General features: G+C 36.9%; 1 protein-coding gene across 1 annotated transcript in view; it reads right to left on the reverse strand.

Annotated features, from left to right (window-relative positions):
- magixb (MAGI family member, X-linked b) overlaps nt 1-22,291 on the reverse strand; it is a 62,820-nt gene that overhangs the window by 36,155 nt on the left and 4,374 nt on the right. The window contains exons 2-3 of the mRNA XM_026269859.1: nt 8,267-8,556; nt 4,550-4,666 (exon numbers count right to left, since the gene is read on the reverse strand). Of these exons, the coding sequence (XP_026125644.1) occupies nt 4,550-4,666; nt 8,267-8,556 (407 nt within the window). The remainder of the gene's footprint in view (nt 1-4,549; nt 4,667-8,266; nt 8,557-22,291) is intronic.

A 22,291-nucleotide genomic window follows, 5' to 3' on the forward strand; every position in this document is an offset into this window, starting at 1 on the left:
TGAGACAGACCTTATATAATAATGCTCTGATACAGTCATACACTGTCTAATACAGTCATTATACTGCAGTCATTTGACTAGACACACACTTGTGCTCTTAGTATGTTGCCTTGCTCTATAAAGCTGCTGTCATGTTTAAAGTTGTTAAGAAAATTCTCATGCACCAAAATCCAGTCATTTCAATGGCAATCCATGCAATTGGGAAATTCTTATGGGTATACACTTCCACCATCAGATTTCACAACAGGTTTGAGTTAGTCACACAATTTGTCACACTGATCAAAAGAAATAGCTGTGTGATAATGAACAATGGCCCTTTTGCTTGTGATATTTTGCTAAAATGCTAATACACTTTTTGGCAACATCCAAACGGCAATTGAACCTCACAATTTTAATACTTTTTGGCATTGAATGAATCATATTTAGGTAGCAGCTATTCAAAAGACGCTATATAGTGCTGGATACCATGTGCACCATATGTAAAGAGATACAAATAGCATCATATTCACACTAAGTGCAAATACTGATCGATGATATTCATGCAATGTGGAAACAGAAATCATATGCTGTTTGCACTAAGGGTAAATTAGCTGAGAAGTGGAGGACAGATTAAGTGAAAAAAGCCTTTGGTTGGCAATTTGATACACATAGGATGTATTTAATATAAGATGCAACAAACCAAATATATAACATAAGGATTTAACATTTTTCATTTTTGTCAGCAGATACAAGGTCAGGCTTTGATTCTGGCTATTTGCATTGATTTATTTATTTCATTTTTGACCTTAGATCATGGTGTGATGGTTTATGCATTCATGTCGCCCCAATTACCGTCAACATTACTGCTGCATATATCGGACAGGTAAAGTATGACTACCAAGCTGGAGGCATCCAGACTGTTTACTCTGCTATTCTCCATCTCTGTCAGATGAAACTAGAGCTCACACCCAGAGGCCTTCGCAGGCTTTCCTGTCCACTCTGCTTATAGCCAAACTAAAGCCCCTTCAGGGTCAGGCTGGGTGATCTACACAGCTATGCTACACTAAAGGAATAATTCACCCAAAAATGCAAATTTGGTTATCATTTACTCATTTACTCATTTACTCATGTCATTCCAAACCTGTATGACTTTCTTTCTTGGGTGAACATATTTTTCCTTACAACAAAAGTGCATGGGGACAAGCCATCACTCATTTCCGTTCAATGGAAAACTGCAGCTTGGACATTCTGCTAGATAACAAGGATATTAAAAAATAATTTATAATACAAGCATCTAAGTTACTCAGCTGTCAGTAAAGCTGATAGAGCTGGTCTCAAAGTTTTAGAAACATACAAAAAACAGCTAAAAATGGTAACAAATGGTGAAAAGATATGAAAAGAAACTGCTGACAAATTGAAAATGTTCCTATAAATTTACACACCACCTGCCAGGCAGCACTGCATTACAATAGCTCTGCTATTATTACTAACAATACACCTCTATGATAGTCATTATACCTAAATATATTCACTACATCACTGTGAATGAAATCTGTATTATCAAATAACCTGCACTGAAGTGAGAAAAATCTTTATTTTTTAATGATTTAAAGGCTGTGTGAAATCTTTTTCATAGGATGTGGAGAAACTTGCTATTATTTTTGTGTTAGTGGTGCAGAAATAACACTTTACCTTAAAAGCATGTGAATTTTCACCAAAGAATGAAATGATTGATTGTAACAAATTGATTCACATTTTATTTGATACTTGGTGTCAATGGGACTTCGAATGACAGAGTGATAAAAGTATTGCTATGTGTTTCTAAATCGCTTTCGATAAAAGGGTTGCTAAATTACTAAATGTAAATAATAATAATAATAATAATAATACATACAATAGGATTAGCACAACAATATAACAGTCATTTTAATGTAATGTTATCCAACACTCATGATTACAAAGCAGTTATGTGTAGTCTATAGATATTCATAAATGTACGAGTAATCGTGTGATGCAACAAAAAAGTAACACTCCGTGTAAAAGACATAAGTATGAGGAAACAGACCACAAAAAAATAAAATAATCAGAAATAGGAAGCAGTGGCAAGACAGCTGCTCACTGGGCGGTCTTGTTTAAGGGACTTTGATAACAAGTTCTCTGCATGCTGTAACAGACGTCATGGTCACTTTCCTCTGAACAAATCTGTGTCCTTTATAGCTTTGACTGCCATGTAATAATTATTCCTAATCTGAACTCGGTTCACTATCATAATAGAATCAGCTTTTTCAAATGCAATCTGTCAGTCTGACAAATTATGCTGTGAAATCAGTCTTAATGTCTTAATCAGATACAGTATCTTAAACACACCATCAAAGAGGGGTAAAGAAACCATCTCCAATTATAATATTGGCCAAATATCGCATGCTATTGCAACATAGAGTATTATCTGCAAGTTCAAACACAATGGATGACTGAAAATTAAAGTGCACGGTTCTAAAACTATTATCACACATCAGTAGCTGAAACATCTGCAAACGTTCCAGTCTGTTGTTCTCCAGGACTTACTGTAGCATTTTTAGGTGAGGACAAAGTGCCTAGCTTTAGGGGCCTTCCTCCTTCAACAGGCTGAGATGAAGAGGAGAACAGTGTGTTTCGTGCGTTCATTGTTCCGTGCAAGTATTTGAATAATGAATGTTTGAGGGTGTCCATGTGAGAGCAGCACGTGTGCATCCTAAAGTGTGTTGCTGTATCACAAATGAAGCTTATGTGAGTTTTGGAAGAGCCAAAGACAAGCTCAAAGGCATGCCTGTAGTTACTGTTTGTGTGTTCTTGTGTGTGCATCTCGCTCAGCAAGCAGAATGGCACACGGCGGGCAGCGTCAAGCTCGACATGACCTACTTCGCCATAAATCAGAGATTACCCCACTCAAGTCGACGCAACATTTCAAACACACTCCCACACACGCTCAAACACATATGCAGAGCCAGACGCCATCGTGTCCTCTGGGTGAACTACGAAAACTGACTGAAAACTTCTCAAACAGCGTCTGAGGAACGGCGGGAGAGAAAAACAGAGCGTCAACCTCACCAGGAAGTTCCTGAAGTGGCCACAAAAGTTTCCCAATGAATTCAAAGTCCCCTCAAGGCTATTCTGTTCACTCAGCAGTCATCTCGGTAACACTCCAGACAACTACTTTCTATGTAAACAGTAGAAATCTCTGAAAATTCTGCCTGAATTATAGATTTCAACTCAGCAATAAAATCTGAAAAGATTGATTTATAGCTTCCTAAGCTCAAATCACACTACAAACCTTTAATTTCAAGAGTTATCATGCATTTAAAGAAAGCATATTTGATCAAAAATAGTGACTGGCTCTTTTGACTGAAAGGCATGACTTATACACCTATGATTTCCCCCTCTTTGTATGTCTCTGGTAATAATTCTGCTGTAAAACTAGCAGAACTTCATCTACTTAATAAAAGCTTATGATTTTGATGGAGGTTAATCCAAATCTGTGTCTTATCGCTGCACAAAGATTAAAATGGGAAAGAAATTACTCAAAATATAATTAGGATTTTAAAGCTCAGGATAAAGGGCGGAGAAAAAAATGAAGCAACAGGGAGTTGAGCGGAACAGAGGATGTGAAAGAGAGACGACTGATAGAAAAGAGCGTGAAAAGCAAAGTGAAAAGCATGGAAATGTTAAGAGGGTTTTCTCACACAAAGCGTCAAAGATGTGCGTTCAAAACACCACTGCTCATATTAAAGGATTGCATAATGTATAAAAACTGGGGAAAATAACAGCTTGCTGGATTTGAAGATGAGGATGCAATGTAAATGACGGGGAAAAAAATGGTTTATTTGTAATTATCTTCACCTTTCCCTTCCCTATCTCTCTTTCGTTCTCTCACATCCTTCCTTTCTTGTCGCAGCGAAACCTGTTGGAGCTGTCAACACCTGCTTTCCATTAAATGGATCGCACCCCAATTAACACTTCATCAGAAAAACTGCAGTACCTTGAGCTTGATCAGTCTGCGTGCAAGATGCAAGTACTGTTGTATGAAATAACAGGCTCTTCATTTTCTAGTGGTCTATTGGGTTGTTTAAACTTGTGTGTGTATGTGTGTTTAACCACAGAAAAGAATAATTACAAATTAATCCATGCAATAAGATTAAATGAAGCAAATGTAGACTTTTGCTTTGGATTTCCATTCCCAGATTTGTCTCAGACTCTCAACATAAAATACTATACAATTTCTTCAAATCCTTCTATCCCCATTAATCTTACCTTAAATCTTACTTAAATTCTTACCATATAAACATTTTCTAAATAGTTCTATATGAATCATACAAATAGTATTTCATTTTTATTTGTCTTAAGCATTCAGACACAGCAACAGATCATGAGAGTTTGGGGCGGGGCTACTGTTTGTCTGACCAATGACAGAAGAGTGTTTGAGTGTCACTTTCAGCAATGCTAGTAAACCTGAATTAAAGCTAAACATGAGTTAGATCACTCTTTTCAAGCTTCGAAAGGGCAACTTCTGAACAGTATTTTTGGGGGTACTCACAGGGCACAGCTCTCAAGTAGAGGTTTTCTCGGATCACCTGCTGGAGTTGACTGTCCGTTGAACCTGGTGTGAAACATTTGCTCAGGTATAACCTTAGATCCTTGCATAGAGTTGAGCCTGGGAAAAGGACAGGAAAAGAATTAGAAAGTGAAAGTTTGACAAGTGACCAAAAAGAGACATTCTGACTTAACACATACAGTAAGAATATCCCATACATTAACATTTACAAATGAGACAATGTGCTTACCCAACTCGAAATCTGCAATTCAAAAAAACTGAAGAGCTTGCGAAAATAAACACACACAGAGATACATTCTGCCCAGTCCCAGGAGGCAGTATTGATTAACCTTTGTAGATATTAGAGGTGTTTCTAATCAATCAAATGAAGCCAGGGTTGTTCTGCCTTCTGGCTAGAACTGCAAAGAAATGCTATCGAAGACTACAATGAATTCACACGTTTATGGTCAGTATAATGGCGTATTGCGCTAGGTAGAAACACATTCAGGTTATAATCAAGTGTGTGCCTTACAGAGACATTCTCCCACACACATACACAGCCTTGGATTAAAGTGAAAAATGTCACACACACAGTCTTGGCATGGCTGCCCAGTGCTCCACTCAACATGGCTGATCTCTTTATTTCATCTGCTGTGGTTTATGGTCTCTGATGACAGGCCACTTGGCTGTTATAGATGAACAGAGTGCCTCTCAAACCCATCAAAATGACAGACCCACCCCCACCCCACCTCTCTTAGCAATAAAACACAGCTCACAGTTCTCATAAAGGAACATAAGCCCTGAAACCACATGAGCGCAGACACACGCACACGCAGCATATAGGTATGACCGCTAGGTTATTACAGGAGGACGCGACTGCTGGCCTGCTGCTCTCTCTGAACTCCGTCTACTTCATTCAGCCAAATTAGTGTGGACTGCATTCAGTCAGGGATCTGTACTAATTACATCAACACGTAACTAGTCCTGCATCGTTTGTGTTATGAACATGAATGGTACCTCAAATCATGTAGCTTGTTACTTTTCTAAACGTTAAGAGGATTTCTGACTGCTGGAACATACAAAAAGCAAAAAATACAACAATCACATAGCAATGCACCAAACACTATTCAGAACACCTTAGTAACCACATAGCAATGATCTGGCAACAACCCACAACACACTAGCAACCCCTAACTGCATAAAAAACATTAGAGGGATAGTTCACCCAAAAATGAAAACTGACCTTCGCTCATCTTCCGGACACAAATTAAGATATTTTTAATGAGATCCGAGAACTTTTTGATCATGCATAGACAGCAACGCAACAGACATGTCATTAAAATGTAAGTGTTTTTTTTTCACACAAAAAGCATTCTCGTAGCTTCATAAAATTATGGTTGAACCACTGATGGACATGGACTATTGTAACAATGTCCTTACTATCTTTTTTGGCCTTGAATGTGTTAGTTGTGTTGGCCATAAAGCTCTAAGATTTCATTAAAAAATTACATTAAAATAAATAAATAAATAAATTATACACACACACACACACACACATATATATATATATATATATATATATATATATATATATATATATATATATATATATATATATACACACCTCAGCAACAATGACCTGGCAACCTTTTAGAACAGCCTTGAAAAACCAAAACAAACCATATCCTAGCAACCACACAGCAACACATTAATCATCTTATCTAAAACACCATAGAAGCCATCAAGAATACAGTGGAAACCACATAGCAACTTATCAAAAACACTAGAAAGCTTAAATCAACCTACAAAAATACTGTTCGACTGTAAAAACACATTAAATGCCACTCAGAACAGCTCAGCAGCCATATTGCATTTATCTGGCAACGAGGGATACATTTCCCAAAATCATCGTTAGCTAACTAGGTTCGTAAATTACATTGAACTCTACTGTTAACACAAGAACTTGCAAGCACACAAACTTGCTTTTGGGGGAACGCATCCCAGAACACATCACACATCATGGTGCCAAATCACTCAAAATTTCTTCTTCAAATATAACATTAAGTTTATTCATTTATCATCCAGTATAGCAATCCAATAAATTGCAGATGTGCAAAAACAAAATGAAATACTGGAAATGAAAGAGGACTAAATGAAGCAAATCCTCAGGCGTTCACTATGATCAATTCCACTGTTTGAAAGACAGAGTTGCTTTTAAAAAGACTTGGATGTATTTCAGCAGGGACAGTACATATTGATCTTTTTTTAAAATAGAAGTGCCAGAATTAGCACAAAGCTCCTCTTTTCTGTGGCCACTGCATTTATATAGGATACACAGGCAGATCAAAGGAGGATATTAATAACAGAGCAGTATGTGTAAGTCTGTGTTTCTAGGTCTATGAGATATTCTCATCACCTAATGCAACATATGACAGTGAATTATAACATTACTGACGAAGCTCAATTTAATACTCTGCAGTTAATAGTTGGAGGTGTTAGAGGTGTGAGAACAGCAGAGACAGAGAGAGAGAGAGAGAGAGAGAGAGGAGAGAGAGAGAGAGAGAGAGAGAGAGAGAGAGAGGGGAGAGGGGGATGCAGAGGACTCAGGTTGCTCATCAATCTAATAGAGGACGGAGGAGGTCATGGTCAGGTGTGACAAACTGGTTGACAAAAAAAACATCATGCCATGACACCTTGTGATAAATATCAGCGCCACCTACGGGTGACATACAACCCATGCGACATCAATAAATCTGTAAAATTCTCAAGCTCAAAGTTCAATGCCAAGCGAGATATTTTATTTAATTCGCCTACAAAAAATGACCCGTTTAGACTACATCCCTCTAGTTCCTGCAGTAATAACGTCACTAAAACAGTTTTTTGACTAACCTCCGCCCACATGAATTCACAAAAAGGGGGCGTGGTCTTGTTGCGCTCCGACGGAGAAGAAGGAAGAGCTGTTTGTGTTTGTCGCCATGTCGTCGAAACGCTGTTATTTTCATCTCTGAGTCCAATCATCTTTTTTTTGGGCTTCCCAGGGATGCTGTACTTGGAGATTAATTGTTACAATTTATGTTTAACTCGGTTCCATAAAATATTATAATCCACATGTAAAACTATGTGCAGCACATTTTGCTGAGGACAGCTTCCTCAATCTCAATCAGTTTAATGCCGGATTCGCACAAATATTATTCTTGAAAGATGGAGCAGTTTCCTCTTTGTCTGGAGAAGGCGTTGTTTATGGACCACAACCGGTAAGTGTATTTTATTAGTTAAGTTTGTGCGTTTAACAGTTTCTGTAACTTATTACACAGAGGGCAACGCTGTTTAGCTTTGTTAACTAGATGGTTTAATTTGATGTACAAAAATTAGTAGTCACTTTTGATCTAGATATTAACAAGGATCACTAACGGCGATAAGAAACACCATATATATATATATATATATATATATGGAATATGACATATTTTCAGTGGTTTTACACTTTTTTGTCATGTATATAATTCCATATATAATTCCACATTGTGTTAATTCATAGTTTTGATGCCTTCAGTGTGAATTTACAATTTTCATAGTCATGAAAATAAAGAAAACTCTTTGAATGAGAAGGTGTGTCTAAACTGTTGGTCTGTACTGTATATATATATATATAGAGAGAGAGAGAGAGAACAAAAATCATGTTCAGCCCAGACCTTTCAGACTGTATGGTCCCAACATTACCTGGAGACACTGTCTTGATGCGGATTGGATGGGGGCAGGAGTTTAAGAGCCCACGCACATCTCCTAAAGTCAGGCCCAAAACAGGAGTTCCACCAATTTCTAAGATGACATCGCCAACTGTGATCCCTCCCCCTGGTGCCGCGGTGACGAATGGGAACTCTCCATAATCTGCCCCGCCTCCGATGGCAATTCCCAAATCTCCAGAGCTGCCCACTAGCGGTACGAAGGTCTCCTGCACTTTAGAGCGCCAGTGCAGCTTCTTTACTGCAACCTTAGACATGGCCAACGAACTGACAGAGAAACACAGAGAGAGGGGGATATAGACACAGATTAAATTCATGTCAGTAGGGACTAAACATAGAAAATCTAATGCAAACGATTCAGTGTATTGGTATATGTTCAGTGCTTGTACATGTAGGTTTTAAAAGACTAGTAATTACTGAATATTCATTTTTGCATGAACTATTTCCTTCTTAAATCTGGCTGAGATGGAGGAGATGGATCAGAGAGGGCAGGAGGTCAATGGGTGCCTAAACAACAAGAGTGTGCCCTCATTTCTATGTGTGCTGTAAGGAGCCTCCAGACAAATCAACAGATGCCGTCTCAGTGGGAGGCACAATGAACACAAACCTGCTTCATCGAAACAGGTGGAGGAGCTCTTCAAGGCAAACATGCCACTTGAAGCAACCCCTCAACTAAAAATGTTTCACTGCAGACAAGACATGCTTTAAAATTTATAAATTATTAAATGCTATCATATCGGTTAGCAAATAATCAAACTGTTTATTCTTTAGAAATGTTATTCTTCTCGCAATTCAAAGCTTACATCTCTAAATGTCTAGTTTATCTCACCATTCAGTATTTTTTTCACCAAGAAATAAAACATTTGGTAATCTAATCCAACGATTCAGATATTTCTTTCTCAGAATTGCAATTTTATATCTTGCAACTGCAAATTATAAACTCATATTTGTGTGTTAACAACTAAAAAATTACTTTTTTCTGAGTTATATCTCAGAATTGTGAGAAAAAAGTGACAACTGACTACTTTTATTTTTTAGACAGTGAAACAAGCTTTCAGACATAAAAGCATCTGCTAAATAAAAAAAAACATTAACACAAATGTAAATTTAAGACAAAATATTTAGGTTAAGCATGAATTTCAAAAAAACTGACTTCATACAGTCTTTGCAAAAATTGCTTAGAAAAGAAACATTACTTCTTAGCAGAATTTGTGCACAGATGCCTCTTTATTTGATATCATTTTATCTAATGCAATAAAATTAATACATTTTTCCATGTGGCTTAAGTGCCTAAATACTATTTTGGGCCACTACACTGTGTTTTTTCAACAGAATCCTCCAAAACGGTAGGAGCTGGGCTCTAGGCTGCATATACAAAATTACTATTGCATAACGTAAACACAAAGATTACTGAAATGATGGTTTACAGCTGTATTATTATAATGATATTTCTGTTCTTTGTGTAAACTCTTCATGCAATGTTGCATTTTTTTTTAATTCTCATGCAATAATTAAATTAAAATCAATTACCACGTGCAAAATGAAAAGTTAAATTAGCTATGTGGTTGTTTGGAAATAGTAAAATATGCTTTTAAAGACATGTAGCAGTTTTATTTTTTCATGTTTAATTCATTGTTATTTGGCCTTTTTTTTTGTAATTGTTTGTCCAATTTACTAGCCATTTCAGACTGAAAATGTTTCTGTATTAAGGTTTTTTTTTTGTACAATAAGCTCCTTCTCACATTATATGAGATGAGAACAATCCATTTATATAGTAAATATAGGCCATAAAACAAATGAACTTCATCCAATGTAACTTGGAAACATTTGCAGTATCAAATTCAAAGGAGTTTCAGCTTTCTTTAGTAAGATTCAAGTCGGCAGATCTGATGTAAGGGTGACAGAGCATGATTTTAAGAGACTGCGATTTTTAAATCTCACAGCTTGAACATGAAGAGATGCCCCACTAAGTGACAGTTGGCCGGGCTCGCGTGAGGGGCAGGTGCAGTCTGAGCGAGAGAGCCTTGAGACATGACAGTATTGGAGCAGCGCTGTCATTGCCTCGCCGGCCCCGTCCAATCTCTTACTCGGGAGCGACTTTAAAGCAGCAGTGATGTGTAGGTGTCCGGCGAGAAACAGATAGGGGAAAGAGAGAGATAATCAGAGAGCGAGATCAGGACGGGACAGATGGCGAGGGAGCATGAGGGGCTGACAGAATGAAGGAATGAACGTAAGAGGAATGCGAGGAGTCGGGTCACGGTGGAAAACGCCGAGGTAGGTTAGTTAGAGGACTGATGCCAGATAGAGCAGGAGATAGTGGGAGACAAGAGAGGATAAGGATTAGATAAGATGGGGGAAAATATGTCTCTGACAGCCAAAGGGGATAAAGCAGATCAAGCGGTCAATATGAAAAAAGAGCAAGACTATGGGACACAAAAGTGCAAACACCTCAGAAGTGTCAAAGTCGTTATTGAATTGGGTGAATTCTACAGTATTTCAGCAAAACATGTGTGTGGCATTCTTTAACGCTGCGCCTGAAAATAAAAATGCTGTGGCGCCCAAACCCCTTCACGAAAGAAGAAGGCCTCTGTGTTTACAACTGTGATGACGAGCAGGATCAACTAAACACTGGAGTTTCAAAAGTTGAATCTTTAACATACGTCCGAGAGTTTTACACACAAGTCTGTTTTTGTGGAGTCATTTCCACGCCCCAAATGTGATGCTGAATGAAACGAACTGTGATTGGGTGTTTGACATATGGCGGTCATATGGCCTCATGGAGATGGCCAAAGAATGCTGCTATGAATTCCAGACCTTCAGCCGTCAGTCTTGTGGTCTGGCTACACAAGACTACTCTTTATGTTACTTATATAGATGGATTGAAGGAGATATTATTATATTGCAGATCATAGGTTTAATTATTTGGCGTGTGCTTTTCACTTGGTCGATAATTCAATTGTTCAAAAAAAATTCAATCACCTAACGACCCTAGCAACCAATTAACCACACAGAACACCATAGAAACCATCTACCAACCACCCATAACACCCAAGAAACAGCCGAGTACCCACACAGAATCCTCTAGCAGCCAATTAACCACCTAGAACATCCTAGAAACCATCTAGGAACCACTCATGACAACATAGAAACCACCCTGTAACGAGGTAGCAACCAAGTAACCATTTAGCATCCACCCAGTAATGCCCTACCAGCCAATCATCCATCTACCTCGTCTGTATGCATGGGCCAGTTGCATAAACTGTTTAAACTGACGTGTTAGTCATCTTATTTTTTTCTTCAAGACTCGACATAAAAGTTCTTAAGACACAGTGTTAAAATGGTGGCTAAGTTTATGCAACTGGCCCCAGAAGGCCCTAGCAACCAACCAACAATGCCCTAGCAACTAAGCACCTTGGGGTGGGTGATGTACTGGTAGACACAATTAACCAGTAGAAGTTTTTTTTAGGTTCGTATTGTTTTTTTGTGATTGACTGGTGATAAAAATTATGAAATTTCTATGATATCAAACATTTGATATCATAAAGACTTATTTTAAGCAAAAATAACTACATTTTGATATATATCGTTACCCTGAAAAAAATACTCATATCGTGATATAAGATTTTTGTCATATTGCTCAACCCTACAAGCACCTACACAAAAATACTCTAGCAACAATATGGCAACCACTTAACCACACAGAACACCCCTAGAAACCATCTAATATCCACCCATAGTTTTAGATTCTGACCAAACCTGGTATGTGTTATTACAATCATGACCTGAGGGCAAATGAGTAGTTTCAGCACAGTGCCACCTACTGGTCAGAAGATACATAAAAACTGACATTTCTGCTTATAACTTCTGACCAGTTTGTCCAAAAATAAGATTTAGTCTCGTTAGACGATGTACTGGCATACCAAATTAAACGGTTCTCATAGCTCGACCTAACTGGTGTTCATCTGGTTTAGCTGGTCAGCAAGTTGGTCCCCTTCAGCTAGAAAATGCCCAACCATTCATTAAAGCAATGCTATTAAGCAAAACTCAAACTAAAAACATAAAAAATGTTTTCAGTAATTGCAATAAAGCAGTAATAAAATAAAATATAAAGATGAAAAAAAATTGAAACATTAAAAAATATATATTTGAAAAAGTAATAAAATTTAAAATACCTAACAAATTCACTAAAACTAAAATGAAAATGTAAATTGAAAATATAAAAATTCTAAATATGAATAAATACTATAACAAAATATAAATAGCAGCACTGCTCTTAAATCAGCCAACAGACCAATCTGACTACATTGAGATTTTATTGGCTGTTTTTGCCCCACAGGATCTTTTAAGATTATTCAGGTTTTTAAATAAAAAAATGCAAAAAAAAAAAAAAAAAAAAAAAAAGCGCACTGTGGATAAAAAGGTCATATTTGGTCTGGTTTTACAACCATAAAACATGACTTATAGTAAAGCAGCACATGAGTTAGCTTCTAGCACCATCTTACACTTTCCTCTTAATTGTCTCTCTTATGTTATTACCATCGGGCATCTGAGAAAAATCAATATACCCTAATTGGTGATCGATACAATCCTAACCAGGGGGTCAGTCAACCTGACTGCAGCACAGTAGTAACCACGGTTCCGGCGTCCGCATGTCCCCTCAGGCTGTCCTGCCCACCAGGCTTAATGAGGCTAATTAAACAGCACAAGAAGCATCTGAGGAGACATGACTAATTGTTTCCAGTTGAGCAATTGGCCGATCGGTCATTTATCCAGCCCCACCCCCTGAAGATCCAGCAGCTGATAGGAGGAGTCTTTTTTTTAACAGCTACGTATACAGAGATAAACTGAGCCAGGCTCCATGCAGGCGGCCATTGGCACAGGAAGAGGAGTCGTGGATATGACCTTGGAGCAGGAGAGCTCAGGTGTCCACGGATAGAGAGCGGGATAACACTAAAATACACTCCCTTCCAGTGGATAAATAACTTTAGAAAATATGTTGAGAAAATTAGAAATGATAAATGAGATTCAGCCAGGACAACCTATTAAACAGACTGTAATATAGTCCATCACAACCCCGTTTTAATTTGTATAAAATAATGTATAATTAAATATAATTTCAACATAAGGTCTATGGTGATGAGTGATTTGTTATGTGAGCAGAAACATATATATGTTGTCATGCATATACTGTATACAGATACACACACACACACACACACACACGTTTGTTTTTGTGAAAAGTGGGGACATCCCATAGGCGTAATGGTTTTTATACTGTACAAACTGTATATTCTATGGCCCTACACCAACCCTACACCTAACCCTAACCCTCACAGGAAACTTTGTGCATTTTTACTTCCTCAAAAAACTCATTCTTTATGGTTTATAAGCATTTTGAAAAATGGGGACATGGGTTATGTCCTCATTTGTCACCCTCTTCATGTAAAACCTTACAATGCATGGTTTTTGCACATGAAGCCGGGATGCACGCAATTCCACTTTACAAATAAATGCATTTATTTATATTAATTAATAATAATAATAATTATTATTATTATAAAAAACACAAACAGATAAACACGCAAATAAATAAATAAATGAACATTTGACAGACAGACAGACAGACGGAAAGATAGATATATATATAGACAGACAGACAGACAGATAGAGAGACAGATACACAGACAGACAGAGAGATAGACAGCCAGACAGATAGATAGACAGAGAGACAGATACACAGACAGACAGATAGACAGACTGACAGACAGATAGAGAGACAGATACACAGACAGACAGATAGACAGACAGATACACAGACAGATAGACAGACAGACAGACAGATACACAGACAGATAGACAGACAGACAGACAGATACACAGACAGATAGACAGACAGACAGACAGATAGATAGACAGAGAGACAAGACAGACAGATAGATAGACAGACAGACAGATACACAGACAGACAGACACATAGATAGACAGATAGACAGACAGACAGACAAATAGGCAGACAGACAGATACACAGACAGATAGATAGACAGACAGACATATAGATAGACAGAGAGACAGACAGACAGATACACAGACAGATACACAGACAGACAGACAGACAGACGAACAAATAGGCAGACAGACAGATACACAGACAGATAGATAGACAGAGAGACAGACAGATAGACAGACAGATAGACAGACAGATACACAGACAGACAGACAAAGACTATCTATCAGCCCAATGCTGTCCTTCTATTTGTTGTATATGTGGCAAGATCAAGCAAATATACTCCTAGTTACACACTCAAATGTCTGGAGGTGTCTTTGTGTGAGACAAAATGTCAAGTCTGGTTGGTTTGAGACGTCTCGTGCTGTCAGACACACACACACAGAGCGGTGGTTCTGGTTATATAGCTACACATCTTCACGCTCTAGACTGTCAACCTTGCTCAGCGGCATTAGTTGCATTTATATTCAAAGGTTGAATCTCTGTGTCTCTGGAGATGAAAAGCCTCCTAGTCATCGCTACAAATATAAAGAGCATTTTGATCTTTCTCTAAGGGACAAAAATACATTTGTTTCATACACGTGTACAAACATTTTCATTCAATTCTGATTATTTGTCATTACTTATAGTGGCATATTTACTTGTGTCACCCAATCTTACAATTACAAACAACGTGATTATAATTATTATTAGCTTAGATATTCTATAGTAATATAGTAATATTATTAGAAAATACGGAATTAGCTTCCACTGTTATGCTGATGATACTCAGCTATATATCTCAACGAGACCAGATGAAACTTCCCAATTATCTAAGCTAACAGAGTGTGTTAAAAATGTAAAAGATTGGATGACACACAATTTTCTCCAATTAAATTCGGATAAAACAGAGATACTAATTATTGGACCAAAAAACACTACACAGAATCTTGTAGATTACAATCTGCAACTAGACGGATGTACTGTTACTTCCTCTACAGTCAGAAATCTGGGTGTTATATTAGACAGCAATTTGGGTAGCACTTTATGGTTGCACTTTATTTTACAGTACGTGTACTAACATGTACTTATAGTTTACTTACAGTGTATTTATCTAAGAAAGTTCTGGTAACACAAGGTAACTACATGGGTTAGGGTTAGGTTTAGGGGTAGGTTCAGGGTTAGTACCTAGTTATTACATAGTTATTGTAATTACTATAATAAGTACATAGTATGTACATGGGGAACAGGACTGTAAAATAAAGTGCTACCCAATATGCTATAACTATGTAATAACTAGGTACTAACCCTGAACCTACCCCTAAACCTAACCCTACCCCATGTAGTTACCTTGTATTACCAGAACTTTCTTAGATAAATACACTGTAAGTACACTATAAGTACAATTTGTCTTTTGAAAATCATATTTCCAATGTTACAAAAACTGCATTCTTCCATCTTAGAAACATTGCCAAGCTACGAAACGTTATCTGTTTCTGATGCAGAAAAGCTAGTTCATGCATTCATGACCTCTAGACTGGACTATTGTAACGCACTTCTAGGTGGTTGTCCTGCTTCGTCAATAAACAAGCTACAGGTAGTCCAAAATGCAGCAGCTAGAGTCCTTACCAGGTCAAGAAAATATGATCATATTAACCCAATTTTACAGTCTCTGCACTGGCTACCTATTAAGTTCCGTATCAGTTACAAATTATCATTACTTACCTATAAGGCCCTAAATGGTTTAGCTCCAGCGTACCTAACTAGCCTTCTACCACGTTACAACCCATCACGCACCCTAAGGTCACAAATGCTGGACTTTTGGTCGTTCCTAGGATAGCAAAGTGAACTAAAGGAGGTAGAGCTTTCTCACATTTGGCTCCCAAACTGTGGAATAGCCTTCCTGATAATGTTCGGGGTTCAGACATACTCTCTCTGTTTAAATCTAGATTAAAAACACATCTCTTTCGCCAAGCATTCGAATAATGTATCTTTTTAATTGTGAGTGTAGTTGCATCTGATCAAAGGTGCATTTTTATTCATTAGCTTGGGTTAAACTAATTTTACTTTGTTGGATCAGCAGCTATGCTAATGATGTCTGTATTTTGTTTCTATGTTTTGGTAACTAGGATTTACACAAGCTCCAGTCTGGATCCAGAAAACCTGAGAAGAGATGATGCTGACCCTCAGAGGACCTCAGATGATGCTAACCCTGAATCAACAAACAGAACTAACCATTATTGCTAAATGTGTGACTGAATCATATAATAACTTAATTAATAATATTGATAGTTCATCGTCTAGCTGACTACGTCTTGTATTATTATTATTATTTTTATTTTTTTCTAAAATCCTGTCAAATGTGCACAAACTACTACTAAATATTGTAGAATATTGTAGAAACATAATTTTCTGTAAAGTTGCTTTGTAACGATTTGTTTTGTAAAAAGCGCTATACAAATAAACTTGAATTGAATTTAATTTAATTGAACTATACTTTCCATATAGCAGATTTTCTGCTTTGGAAACACTCTTTTGTTACATCAATTTCAACTGGCTGAAATAGAAACGCTGGTGCTTCTATGAAGATACTGCATATTTTACATGTAGTGTTGAAAATGCTGACCCTTAAGGTCAGGAAAGAGCTGACCACCCCATATCCGTTTTCGCATCCACCCCTCTGTTCTGCTAGAATGGCTCACCAGTGAAATTCCATACAGTCCCGGAGCAAAACAATCTGTCACATCTACCGCCATTGTTGTTTTCTCTCTAAATATATCTGTTTCCTCCTAAGACCTATTTTTGGATCAGTCTTTATTCCAGGAACACCCATGGCATCTCATTCATGACAACATGAATAACTAACGCTATAGGCTATATGTTGTGTGTGCCAGTGAAACTAGTATAGAGTCATGTGAACGGGCGCTGTATGTCTGTTCCTGGTCAGAATGTGGAACAATGGATGTTCATCTCTGTATTCATTATCATAGCTAACCTTTCCCTGGCCCACTGGCTTATTAGAGACTGCTGAATTCATTATCACTGGAAGATGTACATTCAAGATGTAGATGAGCTTGTTTCTTTATCAGAACAGATTTGGAGAAATTTAGCATTACATCACTTGCTCACTAATTGATCATCTGCAATGAATGGGTGCCGTCAGAATGAGAGTCCAAACAGCCAATAAAAACAACACAATAATCCTCAAATAATCCAAACATCTCCAGTCCGTCAATTACTGTCTTGTGAAGTGAAAAGATGCATGTTTGTAAGAAATAAATCCATGATTAAGAAGTTTTTAATCAGTTTATCATGGACTATGTATTCATATTTTGAGTAGTGATGTAATGCTACATTTATCCAAACCTGTTCCATTGAAGAAACAGACTCATATATTTCAGATCATTTTCTTTTTCTTTTTTTCTTTTATGAACTATTACTTCAAACTTTTAAAATTGTAGAAAGATAAATCTGGGTTAGATGGAAACAGCCGGCCATTTCAAGGCATGTTCATTATTATGAACCCAAAGGACACAGGGAGATAAAAAATAAAGATGAGTAACTTCTTTTGGCCGGTGAAGATAAACAGGGGCTCCAGGCTTGTGACACTAATTAGAAGGTGATTAAAGCAATAAAGAGATTTATCAGTTCAGACGCCCCTCAGAGAGAAACAGAAAAAACTGAGATAAAACAGCAAAGATTCATAATATTTAATGATAATGTAATTATAAAACTTGAGGCTATTATACTGGAGGCTTGAGAAAAACTGCAATCAACCTAGCTGTCAAAAATAGAAATTAATGATGGACATGAATTACATGACAGACATGATTATTTTCTACTGTATATATTTATATTTTTTTAGTGTCACAAGCTGAACATGTTTATCAGCCTTTTTTTTATTTGAAGGTCATTAATGATAAACATCAAGTCATCCTTCTATTTACCACCTGTATTATTATGGCTGTATATTTTGGTATAAACATTATTTCAGTTAACGAAAGGGTCAATGCCGTTCCGCAAATCTTGGAGCCACCGCCTACACTGAACTGTACTCTCAACTGAGACATGCCCAGATTATGAAAGTAAAGAGAAGAGAGTCTCAATTTCAAGAGTGTCTAATTGGATTCCACAGTCAATCAGTCAAAGAGTGCAAAGGATGTATGAAAACGAGAGACAAACGGACAGCGACAGTCACAGAATGAAGATGTATTACATAACGAAAGCATTCAATTCCAAGGACCATAAATGTTGTTTATCAAAGACGAATTTCATAATGATAGAACGCATCCATAACAGCAATAAAACTATCCACCAAGACAGAAGACAATAACAAATCTCTGTGTCAGGCTTTCAGCAACAAACCACTGTTGGTAGAATACATGAAGCTATCTACTGCATACATTTATCTTAAGAGGAATAAACAAGAGCTGTAAGGTGAATACTGCACCTGTATGATCCGACTAGGCTTCTGCTCAACAATCTAGAACATTTATTCCAGTCAAAGCTGGAAAAGCACCTCATTCGTATGAGAAACACCTCGCTCTGATAGGAATATCACTCAGTGTGAAATACACATCTGTGTTCGGGCACACCGATTGTTATGCAGGCTAGGGGAAAAAAGTGAGCAAGACAAAGGAAACAAATCTTTGCATTTCACCTTGCAGGTTTTCTCCTTAACCAAGTCTGTGATGACTCAGTTTACTCCGTTATCCCCGGCTCGTTTGCTCATCCTTGTTGTAATAGTGTCGGTAAGCATGACAACTCTACACAATGACTGAGAGGGGAATTTACTTTCCTTCGCAGAATCCTGAGAGACCAGAAGTCCAATAAAGCTTTGATGCGTTTCTCGATGCCTTATTTTCCAAGGGGACAAAAATATCCATTTTCTATTTGAACATCGGACATTTTTATGCATGACTGTCCAGATTTACCACATTAACTACGCTTAACTTGTCAAAAGAAATAGCATACCGGAAATAATATACTTATAAAAATAATATACTTAAATAATAAAGCCTCTCAAGCGCCATTAAAACATATACAGCAGTCTGCTTACCCATAGAAATGTAATATATGACATATACTGCACTATCAAAAATTATTTTGCTATATTATGTTACTCTACCTATAAGGTATACTGTAGGTCAGGATGACATGCCATCTTTGCAGTTTGTGAAATTTTATCCCTGAAAAGTGGAAGAGTTTAGGAACAGCAGCAACTCAGTCATGAAGTGTAAGACCACGTAAAGAGAACAAGGTCACCCTATTGCTGAAGCACATTGGGCATAAAAGCTTTATTTCTGTAATTCTGCTAAGTGACACTAGTAGCAAGAAAGAGCATACTTCCTTTAACTGATTGTGTGCCACATATTGCTTTGTAAAGCTTTTACAATGTCATTTAATAAGGGTCTTAAAGCTACAATAGCAAAAACAACACACTTATGGGCAGCTAATGCATTACTACGAAGAAGAATTTAGGCTTTGGCATAACTTTAATAAGTAACCTGTATTTGACTGCTCTGACCCTAATCTTACATCACCCTCCACGGAGAGACTTGCTGGAGGCCAGCCAGCCTGTGCGTCTTAAATTACAAACGACCTCCAAACGAACCTGAGCATCCACACAGCCTATAGACTGCTGGAGAACGTCTGGATGGTAACACATCTTGCATTTAATCACTCTCCCGCACCCACGGACACTGGCTGCATTAAACTCTGGGATGCTCAATCCGGCCCAAATCTGGGCCACTAGCGCAGCAGACACATGGACAGCCGTGACAGATTTAAAAAGAAAAGATTAAATGTGAGTGGGCTGAAAAAATGCATGCCAAACATTCCCAAAAAACAGCCTACACACACACCCACATTAGACTTAATACCCATGGAGCTCAATGCAATCAGGGTAGGGAATAAATGTGCTACGAGAAATGTAATAAGGGTACATAAAATCAAGTACACTACCATTAAAAGGTTTGTTTCTGGTAAAAAAATGTTTTAATGTTTTTGAAAGATCTTAATGTATCTTATGCTCACCAAGGCTGCATTTATTTGATTTAAAAATGCATTGAAACAGTAATATTGTTGGACTCAGTCTTCAATCAGTAGCAACAATCAGGTCTTGTTAAATTTAGCGATCTTTTTACTGACTTTTATTGTTTTTTTGCTCCTTTTTCCAATCTCTCCTCAAAATATAACCTGCCAAGATCACACCTTTTTATATATTTTCAGGTTCGTCATCTAATACAAAATCATTGTCCCACATATCCATCCATTCCTCCCTGTACAGGATTGTATTCAATTTTAAACATTCCCTTACATTTGAAGGGAATAATGTCTAATGTACATAATACTTTAATATCAATAAAAAATATTAATCTAGACAAAATCCGTGCAGAATGGATAAAGGATTTGACAGTGGATATATCAGCGGAAACCTGGAATAATGCATTATTTAGAGTGAATGGAACAACTTCCTGTTCTCGCTTGGGTTTAATACAGTTCAAGGTCCTCCACAGACTTCATTACAGCAAGGTTAGGCTGTCCAAAATATACACAAATGTAGCTGATACATGTGAGCGTTGTCACTCTGCTAAAGCAGACCTTGCTCGTATGTTCTGGGCTTGTCCCAGACTGCTGGATTATTGGACAGCTATGTTTAAAATGTTGTCTGAGGCATATGTTAAGGATATCAGGCCTAGTTTTGAGATGGCTGTCTTTGGAGTACCTGTACAAGGTGTGGTCATGTCCAAAAATTGTCAAGACACATGCGCTTTTGCATGTCTTTTGGCTCGGAGAAGAATATTACTTGATTGGAAATCAAATAAACCACCTTTAGTTTCACTATGGCTCAGTGATGTGATGCTGTTTTTGAAATTGGAGAAAATTAAATATTCTCTTAGAGGATCCACTAAACGTTTTTATTCAGAAAAGGATATAACTCTTCCCCCAAACTAAAACTAATATTGTTTTTAAAAGGCCTGTGCAAACTGAAACGGATAACGCAATCCAATACAATGGGCTAACAATGTCAATTATTTTCTCACTGTTTGTAATATAAGAACTTCGAAATACTGTTTTTCTATTTTTGATTTTATTTATTTTATTTTATTTGTATACATTTATATATTTTATTATTATTATTTATTTATTTTCTATGTTCAGTGGGTGGGTTGTGGGAAGGTGAAAAATTGTAAAAATAAGGAACATTGTTGACCCTTTCTGTATGTGATACATAACTTTGTTCTTCCTTCAATAAAAAAAAAAAAATATATATATATATATATATATATATATATATATATAAGAAACTGTAATATTGTGAAATATTATAATTTAAAATAGACATTTTCTGTTTCATATATTTTAAAATGTAATTCATTCCTGTCATAGCAAAGCTGATTATTCAGCATCATTACTCGTCTTCTAATACGCTGATTTGCACAAAAAATAATATGCACAAAAGACATGATTATTATTAATGTTGAAAAAGTAAAAAAAAAATAGGGTTCTTTGATGAAAAGAACAGTCAAGAACAGCATTTATTTGAAACAGAAATCTTTCGTAACACTATGAATGTCTTATAAATGTCTATAAATGTCACTTTTGATCAATTTATTGCATCCTTGCACTATAAAAGTATTATTTAAAATATTATGAATAATAATAATAATAATAATAATAATTATATATATATAATGTAGTGGTAATTGTAGATAACAAAGAGCTGACGTTTCTTTACAAAAAATTATCTGTCCCAAAACTAGATGGGAAAAATACAGCAAAGTACTTCAAAGATTCAGTCATAGATCAAAAGTGACAATGAGAAACTACATGCCTGAACGCTTTTAATTGTGATTTCTCTTTGTCGAAAGGCTTTTATTGTCAGAGCTCAAACAAAATTGTCTCAGCATGATGTGCAAAGACCAAAAACAAAAGTATGACGGAGCAAAACGCTTGTGTGGGAGTGGTGATTGTCTACAGAGATAGAGCGAGACAAAAACCAAGATGTTGACATA

This window comes from Carassius auratus, chromosome 8 (assembly GCF_003368295.1).
Source record: "Carassius auratus strain Wakin chromosome 8, ASM336829v1, whole genome shotgun sequence".
Lineage (NCBI taxonomy): Eukaryota > Metazoa > Chordata > Actinopteri > Cypriniformes > Cyprinidae > Carassius > Carassius auratus.